The 20901-nt window shown below is 43.7% G+C and overlaps 2 protein-coding genes across 2 annotated transcripts in view; one reads left to right on the top strand and one right to left on the bottom strand.

The window, feature by feature from the left end:
• NDUFB1 (NADH:ubiquinone oxidoreductase subunit B1) overlaps positions 1–20901 on the bottom strand; it is a 449978-nt gene that overhangs the window by 193213 nt on the left and 235864 nt on the right. The gene's annotated exons all lie outside the window — the stretch shown is intronic.
• The window catches only part of RIN3 (Ras and Rab interactor 3), a 69948-nt gene continuing 52250 nt past the window's right edge, over positions 3204–20901 (top strand). Inside the window, exon 1 of the mRNA XM_075151205.1 lies at positions 3204–3469. Coding sequence (XP_075007306.1) covers positions 3423–3469 — 47 coding nt within the window. The 5' untranslated portion in view covers positions 3204–3422. The remainder of the gene's footprint in view (positions 3470–20901) is intronic.

Raw genomic sequence — 20901 nt, 5'->3', positions numbered from 1 at the left:
ATTCTACCTCAGGGTCTATGATGACTTCTGGTATTACGTACATAGTCTCTGGTGCAGTCTGTTCTGGGCTGATGAAAAACTTTTAAATGCAGTTCTTGGAAAAAGAGGAGCTAAGAGTTAACTTCATTTCATGTGCTGGTGTATTAACAATTTCCTTAGACAAGAGTCTTCTCACGATACTCCTCACCAGTTTACTACCAGGAGATGCAAGTTAAAACAAAGCTTGGCCTTATTTTTCTTAACCACAATGCATGCTTTTGGAATCCCTGTTGCTGTATAAACCTGTCATTATCCACTGTGGGTTTTGTGCATCTACAGAAGAGTCCTAGCAAAGTGGAGAAAAGGGATATCCTGCATTCTTCAACTTTTGCATAAGAGTTCATTCTTTGGTGTATGCTAGGCTAACTTTTTTTAAGCTGGGGAAAGGAAAAGATTCCTTCTTGCACACAGAATTAACTTGTAAAAATCAAAATCCGAATGTGGAAAGTACCTCTTCTTTTAATCCCCCATAGGTTTGACATGATGACCCATCATGATCTGTTATGTAATAGGCTCTATAAAGGCACATAATCTATGGATTAGTGACACAATAGGCATGATGATTCCTATGGGCTCTTATCATATGCCATATTATTGATGCAGCCGCTTCCTACTGTGTGGAAGGAGAACTGCCGTATAATCTGTGCATATGCTGAAAGCACTTTATTATAGCCAAAGTGCTCATTGTACTTAAGGGCTTCCCCCATAAGCCATTTTTAAACCTTTCCAACTTAGCTGTATAAAAATACAACAAAGGGCGGCAACATGCTGTGGCTTAAGATGGAAGGGGTGAATCAGTCCTAAAAAAGACAGGAATTCACCCGTTCGGCTTGGATCTCTCACAGAGAAGCAGCTTTTTGCAGTAACTGGATGTTATTTTGTCATTTAGCTTTTGTATAATGGTTTACTTCCAAAGGCTGATAGAACAGTGTCACATTCCAAACCTGTCAAATCTCTGGCTTAAAAAAACAGCCAGCAAAGCTCAGACAAAATTTCTTATGTTAAAATTTGTCTTCATTTTCATATTTTAAATATTTTACAGAAATACTTAACTGTGTTGCAGAAATACTAAATATTTTGCAGAAAAATATGAGATTTTTTCATAAAGTTTGGTAAGTATCTTTAACAAAACTAATTTCAAAACTTCAAATTTCAAAACTCTACATTCTTTAAATTGCAAATAATGTGAAAGATTTCACAAAAAAAAAAAACAACCAAAAAATGAGCTTCTCTCAAATCATGTGAAACTGAAATAGCACCACAATACTGGATTTTTGTATTTTGTATTTTTGCCATTTTTTTCCTGGGTCTTTTTAATAGTTCTAGTCCTTTTGTTTCTTCTTCCCTAACATCATCTTTGGAAATGCCTAACACGTTCTGAAAACTGATGTTTTGATTTGCAAAATCTTAGGTCTTTGCCTAGGATGGCTGCACATTTGCGTGAACACACATTTCCCCCATCTGGGCAGGTCCATGCAGAACAGCACACCTTTACAATTTTTTGTGTCAGCAAACTTATTTTCCAGCAAAGCAAGGGTAAACTCTGAGTGGGCTTGGTCCCTGTTGAAGTGCAGTGGCAGGAAACGAAAACCTAGGGCAGAGTTGAATTTGTGTGATGCATCTAGGAGATTGTTCTTATGCCAATACCCAATGTCCATTTCAAAGGTGCCCAGCTAGTGAACAAATCTAGAGCATATTTTTTTCTTGGACCTCTGTGCCCAGAACCAACAGAAGGATTCAGAGCTGAGATCTGACAAGCCTGCAGTGAGGGATGAGTGAATCTCAGCCAACCAGTTTGTCTAAGAGGGCTAAATTCTTCATTAAATGAGTTCATCATCATCTGAAAATGACTACATGCGTTGGACCAAGGAGCTCCTTAATGTAGTAGAAAAGAGCACTATGAGATACGGTAGCTGAAAATTTAAAACTAGACAAGTCAAGGCAAAAAATCAGGTGTGAATTTAAATAATATCAACAATTAAGCACTAAGACACCTGACGAAGAAGGGTGGTGAATTTTCCATCATGCAGCCTTTCAGTTAGGCTTTTTGACTTTCTAAGAGAAATCCTTCTAAAAGCTAGAAGATAAATTTTCTAATGTCAACAGAAGTTAAAGGCTTGATCAAAAAAACCCTGAAAAAAGTTTGTCTTGTGTTACACAGGAGGTGTGACTTGATGATCGTGGAGGTCCCTCTGACACTCCCTAGCTTAGTGCCAGCAGAACTGGCCGTGTTCTACACTGAGGTCTAGTTTCCCTCGTGCCGATACACTGGCAGCTGCCTGGCATTTGCATTTCCACTGTGGGTTGTATGGCACAGTCTACTTACTCTTAGAAAGCTGGGAAATTCCTTCTAAAGATAAAAGGAGCAAAAAGTTACCTTTGTCTCCTTCTCTGTTCCATTCAATTCTTTTTCTCTGTCTCTGCTTCATACTTCTGCCTTATTGTTTCCATTACGTATTCTCCTAACATCAAATATTTCCGGAATGATAGGGCTGCCAAATAGGAGTGCCACCAGCCCTGTCTAACAGCACATCTGTCAGTCCACAGCTGGTCTATATTCAGTCGGGTTTCCAGTACAGTAAACACTACTCGACCACTTAAGTAACTGCAGGTCCAATGTGCTCTAAGACTGACTGGAGCTTCACGGCATGGATAGCTGTTCATTTACTAGCAGTCTTACAACCTTATCATTAGCTTTTGCTTTAACTGGGAATGTTTTTGCGAAGCTGTCCTCTGCCAGTGTAAGACATTTCATTTTCTCAGGTCCTCTGTAAATATAAAGGTTTCCAAGCTCCATCTGGTTCCAGTTACTCAAGCAATAGAAATACACATGCTTCAGGAATTTGCAGACGGAGACTTACTGCTTTGCTGCCTTATAAAATCCTTTACAAAGTTCACCATGCTCTGTTGCCTCCTGATATACCTGTAGTCTGTAAAACAATTTCCCCCGAAACTTACATAAGTTAGAGAAACAAATAAGCTGACAGTCTCAGGCCCTTCTTTCTAATAAGGTTAACCTGCCTTCACTACTAAATATGGCTTTGTAACACACACACGCACACACACACCCTTGACCACCAAAGACTGCCTCTTCCTGAAATCCCCCGTTCATATAAATACAGGAAGTAGAAATAAGAGAGGCTAAAATCAGACCTTCTTGGTAGTTTGCTTTCATTTCAGTGCTTGTTTAGTCCTCTGCCCTCCGATACTACTGAGCCTGAAGCTGGTTTTAAACATCCTCCCCCTGCCGCCCCTTGAAATACCATCTTCAGTACAAAACCTAAGGATGTGGAGGTTCTGCTCAGCGATGGAAAGGAATTGCTTTCTTTACCAAGGAACTCTAAAGCCACTGTGAAACAGAAAGTGTCTTAAAGTTTGCTGTAATGATGAAAACATCAGCAGGAGACAAGGGAGCCAGGGATGACTCAGGGTAAGTCTTTAGTGACTGCTCATTTTTAATAACTGTCGCTTTCCTTTTCCTACTTAACAAAGAGCTCTCGGCTGCATTTGCGAGCTGGCTGCTGAGTTATCAGCTACACAATCACAATGGTGTGGCATGATTGTACTGTAATTTACAGTATTTCCCTTAGCTAACATGTTCCAGCTGAAAACAAACTGCAATACCTTTATTTAGCTTGAATCTTAGCTATTTAGGGAAGAAGAAGGATGAATTCCAAGCTGCAGTTTAGGGCAAAGGACAGAATAAGGGAGTTCTGTGCTTCTGGAAATGTGACAAATCTTTTCTGGGAGGCTTGCTTTGTTTCTACTGAAATGCTGAGAAGTGGCTACTGAAATGCTGAGAAGTGGATAAGGGTTCGTCCCTATGAGCTGCTGGTCACTCCAGCTCCAGCACGCTAAGGTACGCACAAACCCTCTCCACAGGCTCCCAGGAGACTTCAGATGGGCTTTCTGTTAGGAAAAAACTCCAGGCTTTCCTTGCTCCTGGTGAACAGACACTGCACCTTGCAGGATCGAGCCCCAAGAAAACACAGTGGGAGAGAAAATGGGTTTTGATTGAGAGGACAATCAGCTGCTGGGATTCCAGGATCAGGCTGGAATCCGCCCGAGGCTTAGTTGTATCAGAAAGCCCATGCTGAAGCTGTTTCTGTTTCCTGTTGAAAACAATCAGGGGAAAACAACATAGCTGCTGAAACCTTCGGTCACCCCCCTTGGAAAAACATATAATACCAGATATTAAGAGTGTTTCTTATCTGTCTGACACACTTAGACAGCCTGTTTCCCATGAATAAAAGCTCCCAGATGTGTCTGTGATGGGTGCAGTAGAAGAAGCTGTATAGGTGGATAGATATGGGATACTTGCATTTTCAGTCACTGAGTGTGCTGCAAGTCAGTCCCCTTTGACTTGGAGCACACTCAGTCAAAAAGAGGATAAAATTGCTGCTGACAGGCTAGTGTGCTATAGTTTCACCATAGGACTGTTCCCAAATCCGCACATACTCCACGTGCGGGGGATGGAGGGAGAACCCTGCATTACAACTGTCACTGCTTTTGCCTTGTTCAGTTGTTTACATTAAGTGCAACAATGACACTCCTGTTCCAAGGTACAATTCCTCAGTTCCACTTAATTTTAAACACTGGGGGACAAAGAAAGGATAAGGAAAAAATGAAAGAATCCAATCCCTGTAGACTGCCAAGAGGAACTTAGTAGATGGTAATCCAAATAATTTGCACTTTGCAGATATTCCCTGCATTTGTGGTAGTTAAGATGCCAAGTACGGAGAAACTGAAAAATTTGTACTGTTTATCTCTTTCCCAGCTTGTCTGAAAGGAGCCACATGCTTGCAAAGGTTTGCTTTCAGTTTACAGTTGCAGGAGAAAGTAAACAAGCCATAGACCCTGGATTTGGACTGTAAATCAAGTGGTTGCAGGAATATTGAAGCATGAATGGGCACGATGCATGCGTTCTTCATAAGTTTATGAGCATCTGAACAATTTAACAGAATGGCCTTTTATTTCATTAACTGATTGTCTTTATTTTCAATCTATCTCCCACTCATAAAAAGTAACTTAGTTATTTAAAAAGTCTGTTTTAAATCCCTCTGTTTACATGCCACAATATTGAAGATCCTCAAAATTACACTTCAGCATGTGACCTCCAACACATTACAGAATTAGAAATGTGTCTAAGTGATGTTTAGCTAATTTCCTGTTACAGTCACATTGAATTAGATGCCAATTTCACAAAGTATGTGTAGATAAAATTGGTAGCTTTCAAAAGAGATGGTAACATAAGGCAAGCTGCTGATGGAGAATTTGGACCTGATTTTAAAATTCTGTGCACAAAAATTGCATGAGCAATTGCTGAGATTGCACCTTCATTCACCATAGTCACCAAAGCTTACTCACACACACAGAAACTATGACAATGCAAATTATCATAAAAGTACCCTAGCAACTTGGAAAGTATCTGTGTATCCATTCCTAGTAATGACTGAAGGGTCTATTCTGCATATAGCAAATCAATAAGGAGGTTTTGCTGACTTGTACCTCTGAAATGGCAGAAAGACACTGGGGAGAAATCTGCCTCCAGAATTAGTAGCTCCTCAGAGAGGAACGTGGGGAGAAGTGTAGCTAGGGGCTGAATAGAAATCAGTCTAATCAAATTCTTCCAAAATGGGTTGGGAGAGAAACAGGGAAATTTAACCAGTAATTCTGACCTAGAGTCAGGCTAACTCCTAGGAACGTTAGTAAGTGGTGAGATCACAAAACATCTGGAGAAATGTGAGCTGATTGAGCCTGGTGACCACAGTTTCATGAAAAGGTATATGCCTTCATTCCAACATCTGGCCAATGCATGGAGGAGATGATGAGGAGAGCAGACAGGAGCTGAGACAGAGACGTAATATGCAAATATTAAATAGTCCTTTGGGATAATGGCTGGTCCAGGTAGCTGGGATGAGTTACAGTGGTTCTCATTTCTGGGGCACAGGCTGCCTAATGAAGTAATGATTATGCATCTTTTTGGTGAAATGTCTTTTTGGCACAAAAACCACCATCACAGTTGACAGATTTCGTGCAGTGAATGTAAACGTAAAGAGGTCAAGCACTGGAGGAATCTGGAAACTGAACAACTCTCATAGGTTCACAGATTTTAGCTTCAAAAGGGACAGGCTTGATTGTCTAGTCTGATCTCCTGTGTAGAGCAGACCAGAGAACCGCTTTGGTAAGCACTCTATCAAACCCATGACTTCTGCTGGAATGGGAGCTTTTAGATACTTGTTGGCCACAAAAGCTTTCTTATCAAATGACTCTTCTGCCCAGGCTACATATCTGTCTCTGCAGCGGGGTAAATAAATCTAATACCAACATTTACAGATTTGAACCAAGAAAACGATTTTTGAAAACTCCTCAAGAGCCGTCCTTTGTGAAGGACTTAATCTAAGCTTATTTGAATCAGTGGAACAAGTCCTGTTGGCCTCAGGAGGTCTTGGACCCAATGCAAAGTACTGCTCAAAGAAAACCTCAACATAGAACATGTGAGATGTGGTGTTTAAATGGGGAAGGGACAGTTCAGGCAACTGGAAACAAATCAGTGTCATCAAATCGCTCTGCTGTCTGTCAAGCTCTGATAAGGGATACACTTTCCAGTCCTGGGGGATGGTGCTTCTCAGGAAGGAAGTGTCTGTGCTCAAGATGCATTGCACCAAGATCGGGATATTACAGTAAAGATACAAAGAAGAAGGAGCTCTCCAAAGATAACTGAATTTGGTGCATCCAGAGAGGAGACATAAAATCTCCTGAAATTCATGTAACAGAAAAGCATGTTTACAACCACGCTGACTTGTCATGTGATCTTTCCAGTGCTTCTCAGTAAGTGAGTACTCCCCAAACTTAGTGGATGCTTTGAGCACATTTGCAGTGATACTGGTGGTAGCACAGAAAGGAACTGTCCCTTTGTTTGTTAGAGAGTAGTCCATGCTGGGAATATCGCCTTTGAGTGGAGAACTCATCATTGCAGACAGTCTCATACCAGTGTTCACAGGAATGGGGACACGAATGTAAGCAATATACTGCTCATCTCCTTTCTACTACAGTTTCAGCTAAATATAGTTTTTCGCTTCCTGTCCTAAATGGCTATGTGCTGGTTTGTATTGTTGACTTTCAAACCTAGAAGCAGCACAGGCTGAAAGATGTAAACACGTGTGCATGCATCTCTCTTGCTCTGTGTGTACAGGTATACATGTAGAACAGTGTGTTCTGGAGAGTAGCTATGAGGGTTGCTCGGCACAAACTTGGGCTGGCTCCATCCCTTATCAGGCCATGTGTACATAGTCCACATATCTCAGAGATTATCTATTTTATAGCATTTTTCCAAATGATAGTAGGACTATATTTTAACTCATCCATCAGTAAATATAGGTGGCTTCTCTGAGATCAACAATATGGGCTTACGAGACTCAGAAGGTTCTCTAAAACGACCTGAAAAATAGACATAAAAGCCAATACCTAAACCAAATCCATTAGAAAAAGAAGCTGCAGCAAGATTAACTTCCCAGAGTTTTAAATGTTTGCCTGCTTTGATTGCTAAAGAGCACGGAAACCAAAGTGTCTTAGTGAAACTAGGACAAAATATTGTCCATCACAGACCCTTAGCCATTATAATTTTGGAAGGGAGGAAGGGTTTTGCATTTGGGAGTAGAAAGAAATAGTTCTTTGGAAGGGTAATTAGAAAGAAAAGGCAGCTGTTTGGAATGACTGACCAAATTCTAGTGCAGATGGATCTGTGAGTAGAGGGTAGGTATGATCATCAAAAGCCCTGTGATGTTGCGGAAGACCATCGTGCTTTCCCAACTGTATCACAAACGTATTCTCCCTGTGTAGGGAAGGGTGTATGTATGTTTGTGATTGTTTAGGTTGCCTTTTGTGAGGAATTACAAGTCAATGACAATGAATGTAGGTATTTAAGAAGTCATTATGAGATTTAAAGTTAGAAAGAACCGGGGGAAAGCACGTTTAGTACATGTTCTCTAGAAGACCAAGGAGAGGTTATAATCCCTCTTGCCATATTATCATCAGTACAGAGTGGTCCTACAGTCAAAGGGGGTGGGATGTGCTGGGATGGACCCGGTCTTGGCAGCCCTGGTGTTCAGAGCAGCAACTAGATCATAGATCACTGTGCTGATCTGGGGCCTTACATGGGAGGGACTTCTGAGGAATTAAAGCAGGAATAGTTACAAACCTGAGATGTTTGGTCATTAAAAAAAAAAAAGCATAATATTCTGTAGGTTTGAAGTATTCATATTACCAAAGAAGACTTTATCTTTCTGAATAGTTATGAATCAAAACTGAGAAAAAAGGAATTGAAGACGACTATGTTTCACTGCAGAAGTAGCTTTAAGAAAGCCTTCAAGAACCAGTGGAAGCAGTTAATGCAAAGTCATGCTAAAAAGGCAATTGAGTAGCAATTCTTGGATCTCAGAGTAGGCACTGGTCTAAGCAGTAGTCTGCAGTTCAGCCTGTGTCCTAGGTTACTTCCTAATCCTAATTTTGAGATTAATTTTTTCTGTGGTGTTGGGCAGGTATTTCACCATAAGTAACTAAAGTGGAATCTCCAGAGTAAATCCTCATCTAGAGCCAGGTAGGAGCTAGACTAAATCACTCAGTTGTCTTTAATTCAACTTCTGTCCACTCAGCCCCCCACATGCACCCTCCAAGGAGCTCCTGTGACCTCTCACAGCTGGCTCTGGGCCCTACAGAGTCACTTTTCTGGTAACCAAGTACAAAATCCACCTGTCTCTTCCTCCAACTTCTTCATCCATGGGGTTCTGACTGGCTGGCAGTTCACATCAGAGTTAGCCCCCAAGGCATTGCGGGGGCTTCTGGGATTGTGCATGGATTTCTCCTCAAGGACGCTGCACCACATCCATTTGCCACAGCTGCACATTGGATTACTGAACCAGTTTGAGGTAAGGGCCCTATCCAGCAATGAACATGCCCTTATCCTTAGGGAGAATTGGGCATGCTATTGCAATACAGATAAGTAAATAAGTAGATCCCTAAGTAAATGGTGCTTGTTTTCAAAAATCAATTGAGAAGTCAAGACCTCGTGCTTGCTGATCTTACCCTCCCTGTACTACAGTTGTCACAGATATGAATAATAACTGAGTAGCAGCACTACAATCACCAGAGCAACATAAGAATTGATTAACTGAAATTTGTTAAGAGTTTTTTAAGGTGGCAAAGGCAAGATGATACTGATGTTTAGAGGAGAAGAGCTTGAAAACCACTGTTCTGTTCAGAGGAGGTACATACATCAGTTTCTCAGGGTTGCAAGATCAAACAGAAATTTTGCTAGTCAATTAATTATGTCTATTTTAGGAGAAATAATTTGATTCTATAGGACATTTAATTTGAGGATGAAGAGATAAAAATTCTGCCAATCTTTTGTTTCCCCAGTTACATTTCTGAAAACTTTTAGGGGGGTTGTATGTGGACAGGTAAGCGATTTTTTTGCCACTGCGCATATTTGTTGATCATTATGTCTGAGCTGGAGAGGTCTTGAGTGCTTGTTAGGTATTTTATAATGCTAAAAACCTTCAAATATTAATATTCTAATATCATTCCAGCCTGTATGAGAAAATGTCTTTCTTAAAATTTGGGCACAGGTGGTACATAAGAGATTTAATGAAGGTGCTTTCTTCTCCAGAATTTGCTGAATGAGAGGAGGCAATGCCCTTAAGCCCTGGTGGCATGGCCTGTGTTACTGACTATGTTATCAGAGCTATAGGACTTGTTCAAATCTAGGTCAGTTTACTAGAATTACTAGCCGTGGGCCGCAAGTATGGCATTTGTGGGGTGAAAGCAATATGAATTTGAAGAGCAAAGTACTTGAGGAGATATATATTATTGAGTCCTGTCCTGCATGCATACCACTTGAATGATGGTGCGCAGCTCTTCTAGGAGAGCCAGCCAGCAGTGGAGTACCCTGAAATTCCTGGTTACAGGGGCAGGACGCATCTATACTGCAAAATGGGAGTGCTGGGCACACCCAGGCTCTGGCATTGATCTAGCTGCACAAAGAGAAGCAGCAGTGGGAAAAGAGCTGAACAGTCAGGCAGGCATCCACGGGAACTATCTGCCAAAAAGGGTGCACAGCGTCTGCAGGGGTTAAAACCTGGCTGTCAAACCATTTCTATACTTCCCTGCCAGAGAGGGCTGCCTGTGGTGTGAGAAGTGTTGTCCTTGTGCAATGGTTGCACCCCATCTGCTGGGGAGGGGCGTGCGGCTGTTATACGAAGTTGCTTGCGTGCATGCTTCTGCAAAGACCCTTGGCACCCCACTGTCCTTGCACCACTCTGTTTGGCATCCACGATCTGCTCTTACAAGGTAGAAACACATGTGCCCACCCCATCCTCCCCCCTGACGGAGGGAATCCCTAAAACACAAATACGCTCATGGCTGAGTTGGAGCCACTTGCTGGTGTCAGTCCAGAGTAACTCTCTGGAGTTGGAGAGGGGTTGAGTTCAGAATCCATCCCTGGTTGTCAGGTGCTTGCTTCTCGGAGAGGCGAGGCAAGCTTTCAGCTGGTGTTTTTTAATTGTGAAGTTTGGGGGGGGGGGTGTATGTGTGTGGAACTACATGATAAAACAGCACCGCAAAGCAGCTGTGGTCAAGAAAGCAGCCCTATTTAAGCTGTGCAAATATAATAAAGCTGCAAGCATCACCCAATATGGTAAATATTGTAGCTGCAAGCTTTCCTCTGCCCATTTAGTACCTCTCTGAGCTAACTAAAGTAATTCTACCCACCTCCAGAAATGAGATCCCTGCGTCAATATACCCTGCTGGAGTGCGAATGTTAAGGCAGTGCTTCCCTCAAGATACCAGCTGCGAGAGGTTTGGAGTGCTTAGCTCCTCTTTGCCTGCACCCAAAATAGTATAAATCTTTTTGCAAGTGAAGATGATTACTTGAGCAGCAAAGGATTAGCAGATGTGAGCATTGCATAGCTAGTTATGCTAGTCACATTTTCCTAAATAGATACTCTATTAGATGCACGCGAGCCAGGGAGTGCTAGGGAATGCAGCTCTTTTCAAATAGATGAATATATACATGCGTATCTCCGTGTGCCTTCCCAGACTTTCCATCACCTTTCTGCTAAATAGGGAATATATTTATGTCTGAGTAAAGGATTTCTGCTTTCTGCATTACTGATACTTTTAAAAGGGACATGGTGTTTTCACTAATCGTAATGACATTGTATGATTAATATAAAGCCCTTGTTTGTATGAGAGAATCTCTGGGTGTTTCATGAATCTATGAAATAAATCCAACAACCACTTGAAGGCAGGTATCTACTACTTCCACTGTAGGAAGAGAAACTGAGGCATGAGCTCAGTTTGATTATAGTCACTTAATTTGTAGCCCAATCCCCTGGATCCTTGTTAAGCAATTAAACCTTGGCCTTGCCTCAGACCATCCTTCAGTTTTGGAGTGATGCCAGGAACAAAATCCAGTTCTCAGAAAGCCTTTTCGTTTTGGTGGATGAGTTGCCTGCTGGATTATGGAGCGGAATCAGCTTCCTCAGTGTTTATACAGCCTCTACAGCTGAAGCAAGAGAAGCAGCAAAAGTGAAGTGTGGGGAGGGTGTGCAAGTGGGGTCAGGGGACTGCCCTTTCAGCAGTATCCTGCCCTTGCCCTGGGAGCATGAAGCCACACCCTGCGAGTTGTTCTCTGAGGCAGGGTTGTGATTCTGGCTCAGATAATGGTCCTGCAAGGGCTGCGGCTGCTGGCATTTGCTCTAGGTGAGTAGTCAGGGTCTGTGGATCAACACTGTTCCTGGTAGGGTTGAAAGACCTGTCTTACTGCTTGAAATTATCTCCTGACCATGTTAATTAGTACTTTCTATTTGCTTTTGCAAGGCTAATGAATTGTTGGGGAATTTCAAGTGCTTTGTTGAAACCAGCTGAATACATACAACCTTTTGGATGCTGGGAAAACCTTGCCAAATATAGGGAATCCACGCAGCTCAGGTAACCCCTCCTGTGGCTCTCTGAAGAAAGCCAGTCTTCTGAAACCTCTGTCTTGTAAAAGCAGCTGTTGGGCAGAACTGGAAGCTGCTGCAGCCCCTTGTGAACTGGATTAAATTTTGTGCTGCTTGGGAATATTCACAAGGAAATTGGGAATATTCAAGGAAACAGAGAGAGATCAGAAAATAGCCGAGTCTGGAGACTGACAACTCTGCTGGCTACCTGCAACACTGTTCTGCAAATTGCTAGCAGACTTCTGGGCAAAAGAAGGTTGTTCCACATATTTGGCTAAATGACAGCCTGGGACCTGGCCCAACCTTTCATCTTGCCTGCCAAGAATTTTTCTCTCTCTTCTCTCTCTCCTTTTTTTTTTCCCTTGAGTTCTCTCCAAGGAATTTGTCATTCCTGATACCCCACACAAAAACAGAAACCGTGCAAAGCTCAGAGCTTCTCCTGCTGAACCAGCAGACAGGAAAGTGCTTGGCTTTGGACGACTTTCCTTTCTGTCCAGAAGACAAATATGTAACACAGGACGTTTTGGTGTAATTCTGTACTGAACTCCCATTCAAATCCTTTCTGAGGATTAGGAGTGGGTTAGTTTTAGACTGGATCTCATTGGTAACCTTTCCAGCCAAAAGGGAAAGTGACTGTGTTACCCTTCCAGCAGGGATGGGTCCTCTGGGCTGGGAAACTGTGGTAGAGAATGCCTGAGGGACACTGTGAAGAGCAGCCCGTGATAGGGATGGATGGTAGGGGTTAGTCCCTTGGCCTGGGATTCTGATATCTCCCTTTGCTATTAGACCTAGCTATCTAGGTCTAGCCTGGATTCACCCTGCCTAACTTTAGGTGTTTAATTGCTGTGTCCCATTTCGGAACCTGTGCACCCATGAGGATCTCTGGTCTTACTGGAGAAGAAGGAGCTCCAGGGAGTAATTCAGGGTGACTGGTGCCCGTGGGCTGAATCCAAGTCAAATATTTGTTCATGCCTCACCAAGCCAAGCAGGGAGCCAGGCCAGAGAGCTGTGTCCCGCACAAACCTTCTTCCACCCTTCTGCCCCCTGAGTCAGATTGCCCCAGCGTCAGACAAGCAATGGCAGCCTGGAGATGGAGGTGGGTGCAGCACTGATGTTTTGGGGAGGACATGACCAAGGCAGCCGTGTTATGGATTGTCTTAAACTGCTGTGAACCCACAGCCTTTGGCTCATGATTTATTTACATCATAGCCCTGGTGACCAAGTGACCATAAACACTGTTAAATGAACAACCTTGAGGTCCCAGCAATGGTTTAGCTGGGTCTGCAGGAGCTGACAGGCTTGCCTTGCTGCTTGGCAGGTTTTGTAGTCATGTGCTGAGCTCCCAGACACCGCAGGGACATTTCAGCAGTTTATGACGCTGCTCCACTAACCAGTCCTTTGGCCCCAGGCTGTCCCACCAGCACAGGCTGATGAGGGCCATGCCCACCCACAGGGCAGGTCACTCAACTTAGCCCAGTAAACTAGAACACCTCTCTCATCCTTGTGGTGGGGGACCACGCCCTTTCACCACCTTTCCATATCCCTGAAATACCCCAACAAGCCGCCGCCTTCTTCCTCTCTCTAACCTTGCCTCAGTGTGAATGCGGGCAGGGATCCTATCAGATCATAAAGCAAGAAATAAACACGTTCTCCAATGCCTAATCAAAATTAAATACGAGGAGTATGAAATTTCTGGAGTAAGGCTTAAGGATGACAGCCAAAGAGTAGGTTCACAGATTTAGATTTTTTTTTTTTTTTTTTTTTTTACTAACAGTACCATGTATTGAAATGCATTCACACTGACATTGGAAGGAAATCTTACCCAAAATACGAATATTCGTGTGTAAGTAAGTCTGCAGATCAGTGACTGAATGAATCTGGTTTGAAGACCATTTGCGTGGTGCCTTAACGAGACGGGGGACCTCTGAAGGCCTGTACTCTGCTCCTTGAGATACCGCAGGATGAAAGTTCAATGGATTTATTTCCCGTGGCAAAATGGCCATTTCTAGTTGCAAATCATGACTGAGATAAGCATTTGCAGGTATTTCTTAGAAGAGGGGAAGACTGCTCAGCTTTATGCAAGTCTGTGTGGTTAGCACCTCATATCTTGTGTGTCTCATATGTCTACACTAAATTCACTCACAGGGTGAGGAAAGCCATTGCTTTTTATAACTAGTCTGACCTTTCTCTTAATAGTTTGCCCAGGGTTTTGGTTCTGACGCGTCATACAGCTTCAAATAATTTTTAATATATAGGGTTTGAAACAGGATGGCTTTATTTAAGCAAAACTGTATTCTTAATGAAGTTTGAATTTGAGAATTTTTCCCTCCCCTTTATTTTCCGTTTCCCTTTCCTGTCTTTGTTAAGTGAGTGCAATATAGAAAAGCATTCCCCGGGTTTTCATCCCTGTCTTCCTTCCTGGCCAGATGAGCTGGGAAAGGGCAAACCCTCTGTCACTAGCCCTGGCCCTGCAGTCAAAACGGGGGTGCTCTGGGCTTCCAATGCTTCAGGTGTTTTTCAAAGGCACGGACAAACCCGTCTGTCTTCTGTCCAGCTGGTGGCTCTGCTGGGCCCTCCTAGAGCACTGACACCAGAGGGTGAGGAAGGTCGGTGACTTCCTTACGGTCTTACAGCTTAGGAAACTGTTTCTCTTCTTCCAAACATTTGCTTCTCGTTCCTGCAGCTCACAAGCCAGAGAAGTTAAGGTAGAATTATTCAGCAAACACTTTCACAGCTTTTTGTTACGGAAAAGTTGCTATCTTTGGCTCCTCTGACCTTGCCAGAAATGACTCCTGGCGAGGTCCGCGTTTCAGAAGCTCTCTTCTTTGCAGTGAAAGGGCCTTGCAGAAGTATAAATTATCCTTCGTTGCTTGCACACAAAGAAAAATCTTTAGTTTTGCTGATATGCTGAAATTACTAAGAGAATAATTTGGGTTTGAAATAGGCAAAGGACATATGACCTGAACAGCTCTGATTATGAATATGGGGGAGGAGGGCTTATCTTTAACACGGCAACTGTCTGTTATTAGTAAGGGACTAGGCTAGCAAAACTTGCAAAGTGGTTTTGACTTGCAAAAGTATGTTTTGACTGAGTAAAAAGAGAAGGACAGTTGATAAGATATTTTGAGACAAATTGTTGAATGCAAAATATATATGTGCAAGGTTACATAAAGATAGTATAATTTGTGAGGTGAATACAAGCCAAGTCATGTTACACCAATAGGGTATAGTAGATACAGTCCACTGTGGAGTCACAGGCAGCATATACCATCTGCATTAACTTCTGCATTAATGAATGCAGGAAACAGCTAGACTGAACAAAAAAAAGGGCTTTGAAAGAAGGCCTCTTCCTTCAGGGAATTTTTGATGTTTGTTTTTTATCTTATTTCTGCCCGTGTCATGGCTATGAGTGTGAGAAGGCTTGTTTGTTAGTAGAGCTGACCTGGGTACTAGCAGTAATGTGAATTAGCTTGGATTTTGTTCGGGGTTTTTATGCATATGCAATTTTTTATAATATACATACCTTTGTGTGTGTAAATGGAGGGACAGACCTAATGAACCTAGGAAACATAGTGAAGCTAGCAACTTAATAAACATTTAGTTGCACCTCCCTGCTCCTTGAGAGGGAGGGTTGTTGACAGGGGTATTACCACTGCTTCACTGTAGGCACTTACAACTAAGCTTGACTAATTTAGGAGGAAGAACAGCTCTTCTAGAGGAGCTGAGAGTTGTCCCCTAACACTGGAGATGGGCATCCCTGCAATGGGAGCTCTCTCTGAGCGACTAGAGCAGAAACCCAAGGAGGTAACGCCGCTGCTGCGGTTGGGTGCTTTACGGGAAGCACCGCAAGCACCCCCTCCTTCTCCACTCCTGAGCAACTTGGCCCTGCTGCTCATGCCGTTAGAGAACAATCATTACTCTTAATCACCGGGTTTGCGCTCTGATGAGTGATGGTGGTTACATGTCCCTCCCAACACCAGTAGCTCCCATCCAGCAAGTCTTCTTCAGAGCTGACCTGACTCCTGACCTTTGAACGGGGGCAAGATTCTGCTCAGTTCAAAATCCAGATAAGCTGAGGTCATGTCCTTTGACTGCATATGGCAGTAATGAGGAAAAATGCATTTGTTAGCTTTAAACCCGGTAACGGCAGCAGCCAGGGCACCAGAGTTTAGTACAAGCTAAGTTATTCTGCCAGCAAGCTCCATGTTTTTGCGTAGAGCCTACTCCTGGGGCTCAGCTAACATCCTTAAAGCTAGCTCAACTATCCTTGCTGTTCTCTGCAGGCAGCAATACAAGTCCACACAGTTACTTCAGTGTGATGCTGGTCTTTCAGACCTTCAAACCGAGCCCTGTGCTGTATGAGACAGCAATCTGGTGTCATATATGAGCAGAAAACTGTCTGCGGCCACTTACTACTTAATAGAGGGACACAAGAATTAGCGTTCTTCCACCTCCACAAGTGGCCATTACACCCTTCGCCCCAAGGAGTATAATAGCACTTGCTCATTTTTGTGATTTCCTCTGTTGGTTTCCGTGACCGGGGAGGTGAGGGCTAGGTGAGCTGGTGAGTGATTTAAGGGCAGATGAGCTGTCCCACACCTGATCCCTCTGTGCCCATTAGTGGAGCTGCCAGGCAGGGTGATGACTTGCTCCACCTTGGCAAACGTATGTGAAGACATGCAGGCAGGGTCCAGCTGTGGAGGGGTGGATGCCTGCGGTCTGTGTGTGCAAACCCCTGCTAGCCTTCACAGAGGCGGGCAGTTTGGCAATCCCTTGCAGGTACAGAAAAGCTCACAGAAGTGAGCCTCCAACTGCAGGGTGCAAAACTTCACTGCTGAAATTGAGGGTACCTGTAACAGAAAGTGGAGTAGATGGGGAACAGAGAGGTTTGCTGAGCTATGAGGTGTCAGGGTATTTAGGACACCCTTGGTTTGCCTTGCCTTTTGGCAGCTGGAACAGCTGCTGCTTTGGCTATTAAGTATGGTGCTTTCCAGGCTGAGTGGAAAGGCCTGGACATGCAGAGCATCAACTGTAGATCAAAGACCAAACAGACAAAGGGTGGACATAAAAGTAGAGTGGAAACAGGGAGAGCAGTGAGCAAGAGGAAGTGCTCTGCCAACCACAGGTTGTCCGCAGACCACAGTTTGAGAAGCACAACTTCCTGAGCTACACATTTGTCACCAAGGTGGACCAGTAACACAAGCATTCTGCAAGGTAGGAAGGACTACTGAACAGGCAAGCCTGTCTCACGGGACACACTGAGCCTGTCATGTCACTTCCATTATCCAATTTTTCTGTACATCTGAGAATGCAGGAAGCTCCCATGGCTTGCTTAACATCCTACATCTTTTCCCTTTCTTTTCGCCTACCAGACAAGAAGATTGTTTTTTTATTTCTGACTAAAGGGTGGCAATCAGCTGGGTGTGATCTCTGAAGACCCCAAGAACTTTCTTCTCTTTCTGCTTTTTGTGGTTTTGATTGTGGTTTTTTTCCTGTTTGTTGGTTTGATTTTTGTCAGATCTCTTGGCTCTGTTGTGAAAAAGCATTTATTAAAGCCTGAATTTTCTGTGAGGCAGTGTTAACATGTAATGCACAAAGTTAGCTGTTGTGCTATGGGTTTTTCCATGTGTCACTGCCTTCCCATCTTCTTAATACTCTGTTTTATGATGAAATGACTCAAGAATTTTACAGATGTACAGGAGCTCTCCCTGTAGCTAGGTTGGGGGCAGTGCCTCAGTTCCACCACCTGTTGGAAGAAAGAAATGAGAATCCAGTAAGGTGACCCAAGCCAGATCCAGAAAGTAAATGCATCCTTCTCCTCCATCTTGGATTAGTTTGATCTGAACTGATCAAGTGAGCAAAGACGGGCTGGCTTATGAGAATAACGAAAAGGTATTGAGAAATGACCACATCCATGAAGGAAGCAAAATGAAGCTTGATGTCCTCTAGCTGGGGCACTGCATAACCTCCCTCCCAGTGAACTGAAAGTAACAGCACATGAATTCACGTGTCTGAACAAAGCCTTTTAATGAGTCTGTCTAATCAGTAGTGATATCAAATCAAGGAAAGCATAAGTAGCTATGTATGTAGCAAGGGTCTAACAGATGAACCCTTGTTGCACTTCTTTTGCTGCTACTCATGTAACTCTGATTATTCCTTCTCCAGTTCATGCTCTTTTCAGGAGGAAGGTGGCTATGAAAAAAAGGGATAGAGAGATCTGTCTCTATCACCAGTGGCACAGAGCCCTGCAGCCGAGACCAACTGGGTTGGTTGTGACACGGGATGTAAAACAGGGCTGTGAGCTTTCTGTCAGTCTTTTAATCTCAGCACCATCATCTGACCCATCTCCACGAAGACCTGTGCTCCCAACTCTCTCTTTTAACCACAGAAATTACCAGCATTGTCCATCTACTTCCACTGGGACTGGAGTGTCAGCCTCAGGAGCTTCTATCTTTTCCTCCTGCTTGATGTGCTCCTTGTAAACTGTGTTGCTGTGCTTGAAGGATTTCCACATGTGAGCTTCAGACACAAGCTGGCTTGTCCTGCATGGTATCCCTTCAGGTACCAGGTGGCTTTGGTGAAGGAAGTTGCTCTTCACCTGGCGGATGGGGTTTATGGCCACTTGTCCATCTTTCTCCCTCAGTGGCAAGCCAGCTGGCACACATTTTAAGACCTGTGGTGCCTGCTCGGCTATAAATATAAATATACCAGAGTATCTCTTTCCTTGAGGACAGCAGAGCAAACCCTTGCTCTTGCTCTCTCTTGATGTCTTCTAATATTCAGGGGGAGAAATAAAAGCAATAAAATTTAATAATAAAGAACTAGCTCCTAATTCTTACACCTGGTCTATTTAAACAACACTAAAGCCCTCGGTCTTTACTTATCAATGCACTACAGAGCATTTGATTTGCGATTTAAGATTCAGATTTAATAACACCTGATGCATCTTCTCAGATCTGGTCTGGTGACAGGCAGAAGCTGCAAATGTGCAGGAGTGGAGAATTCATCTGACAGTCCCTGCTGCTGTTGCACACAATTTCTGTGTGTCTCAGCTGCCTCAGGGTAATTCAGAGTGACCAGGCCTATATAGTACAGCCAGGAAGCCCTTAGTGTCAGCAAGTTTGTGGCAATGTTTCTAAAGTCCCTTGCAAAGGTATGCCCAGGCCTGCACCTGCATGAAATTCAGGTCTGATGATTTCTGGGAATATTCAGCTGCCAAGTGTGGCTCTTCATTTCTAAAGCAATGAGTCATGGTGGTGTCATTACTTCAGTGTACAGTCACTGTGCAATAATTCAAATCACCATTGTCGTTATTATTACTTCCAACAAGCAACCTGATACCTTCTGCCAAACTGGGGCAGGTGTGTGAATGTAATCACTGTGCAATTAATTAACCTGTGTTGCCAGTCAGTATGCAACACACAGCTCCCTGCATCCCAACTGAGTTCAATTTAGCAGAGCGGCTGCAGGATTTAAAAGTACTTTGCAATAAGTACTCAATAAAAAAAATGAAAGGCAGGCAGCTCTAGGGCCATCTTTTCAGCTTCACATCAGACCTAACAAAAATGAGCACCTGCCTGTATCCGTCAAAGGGTTTTGCAGGACTGTGGGAGAAGGAGGAGAGAGTTGCATATTATTTCTGAAAACTGTGAGCTTAAAAATCATCTGATGTGTGAATTCTGAGTGAGCGAAATAGCAAAGGCCGGCTGCTCACCGCGGTGGCCCCGCAAATCCCTTCAACTGGCAGCACAGCAGGAACCCGGGAGCTGCCTGGGCTCCCTCCTCTCTGTGCACCTACAGAGCTACTGCGGAGCCAGATTAAATTGCTGGATTAAGCACTCCCACAGACCAGCATCTGGATCTTTGTGACAGCTGTGCCCAGGAAAGAAGTCAAGCATTGGTGCCATAACTGTGTCAACTGGTGTGTCACGGGTCACGGCATTACAGCTGGAAAAGGTCTGTTAGGTCATTGACTCCCATTTCTTAGCCGGCGCAGGATTTGACTCAATAAAGTGTTTGCTACTGCTCTAAACGTGGCATTTTAAGAGATTTTGTCAATGCAATCCTCCTCCCTTTCTCTTGGGAACTTATCCATCATCTGTTGCTGCCAGGAAGCATCTAGCCTAACATTCCCCTGTTTTAATATGATCCCGTTAATGACTCTTCTTGCTTTTCCTTTTTATCAAAGCCTCCGGTTTCTCTGAGCTGTCCTTTCCTCCCTCTGTACAGGTACAATAGCCTGCTTAGTTCCTTCTGGGCTGGGCTGGCTTTTGAGAGGAGGACACCCCACACCAGGGCTCTCATCCCTGAGGGCCCCCAGAAGGCTGGGCTCCTGTTCTGCCAGAAGCCTCATCCACTGCCCTTAATTATCTGCTCTGAAAGACCCCACACCCTCAAATCGTGAGATGTTTCCATTAAGACAAATATTTTCAGACTCTTCATTTTTTATCTTGCATGTCTAAGTTTGGAATGATTCTCTGGTTTTCGTCCATTCTCCGAAACTTAGACGACAGGCCCTACATGCAGCCGCACGTGTTGGAAGGTCAGTTCTGTTCTCTTCCTTCACCACTCTGTTGTCCTTGTTGCCGAACCCGCCTTGCTGCTGTGAGCCTGTCGAGGGAGCAGAGGGCTGGGTGCCTCTGCCTGCATCAAGCCTGGGTTCCCCCACGGGGAACACCGTGCCAGTGTCACTACAGGCCTGGTCCCCACCAGGTCCAAGTTGCTTTGTATTACTTCCTTGTCTTTGTTGATATCCCTCATTTCCCTCCAGGCAACGGGATTCCTGAGCATCAGGATGAAGAGCTTTGCTGGCCCTTTTCTTTTTGCCTTACATAATTAATGGGTAACGAAGTTCAGCATCACT

This window comes from Calonectris borealis, chromosome 5, assembly GCF_964195595.1.
Source record: "Calonectris borealis chromosome 5, bCalBor7.hap1.2, whole genome shotgun sequence".
Classification (NCBI taxonomy): Eukaryota; Metazoa; Chordata; class Aves; order Procellariiformes; family Procellariidae; genus Calonectris; species Calonectris borealis.
Note: the sequence above shows the minus strand (reverse complement) of the source record. Positions and strands in the feature narration are given on the sequence as shown.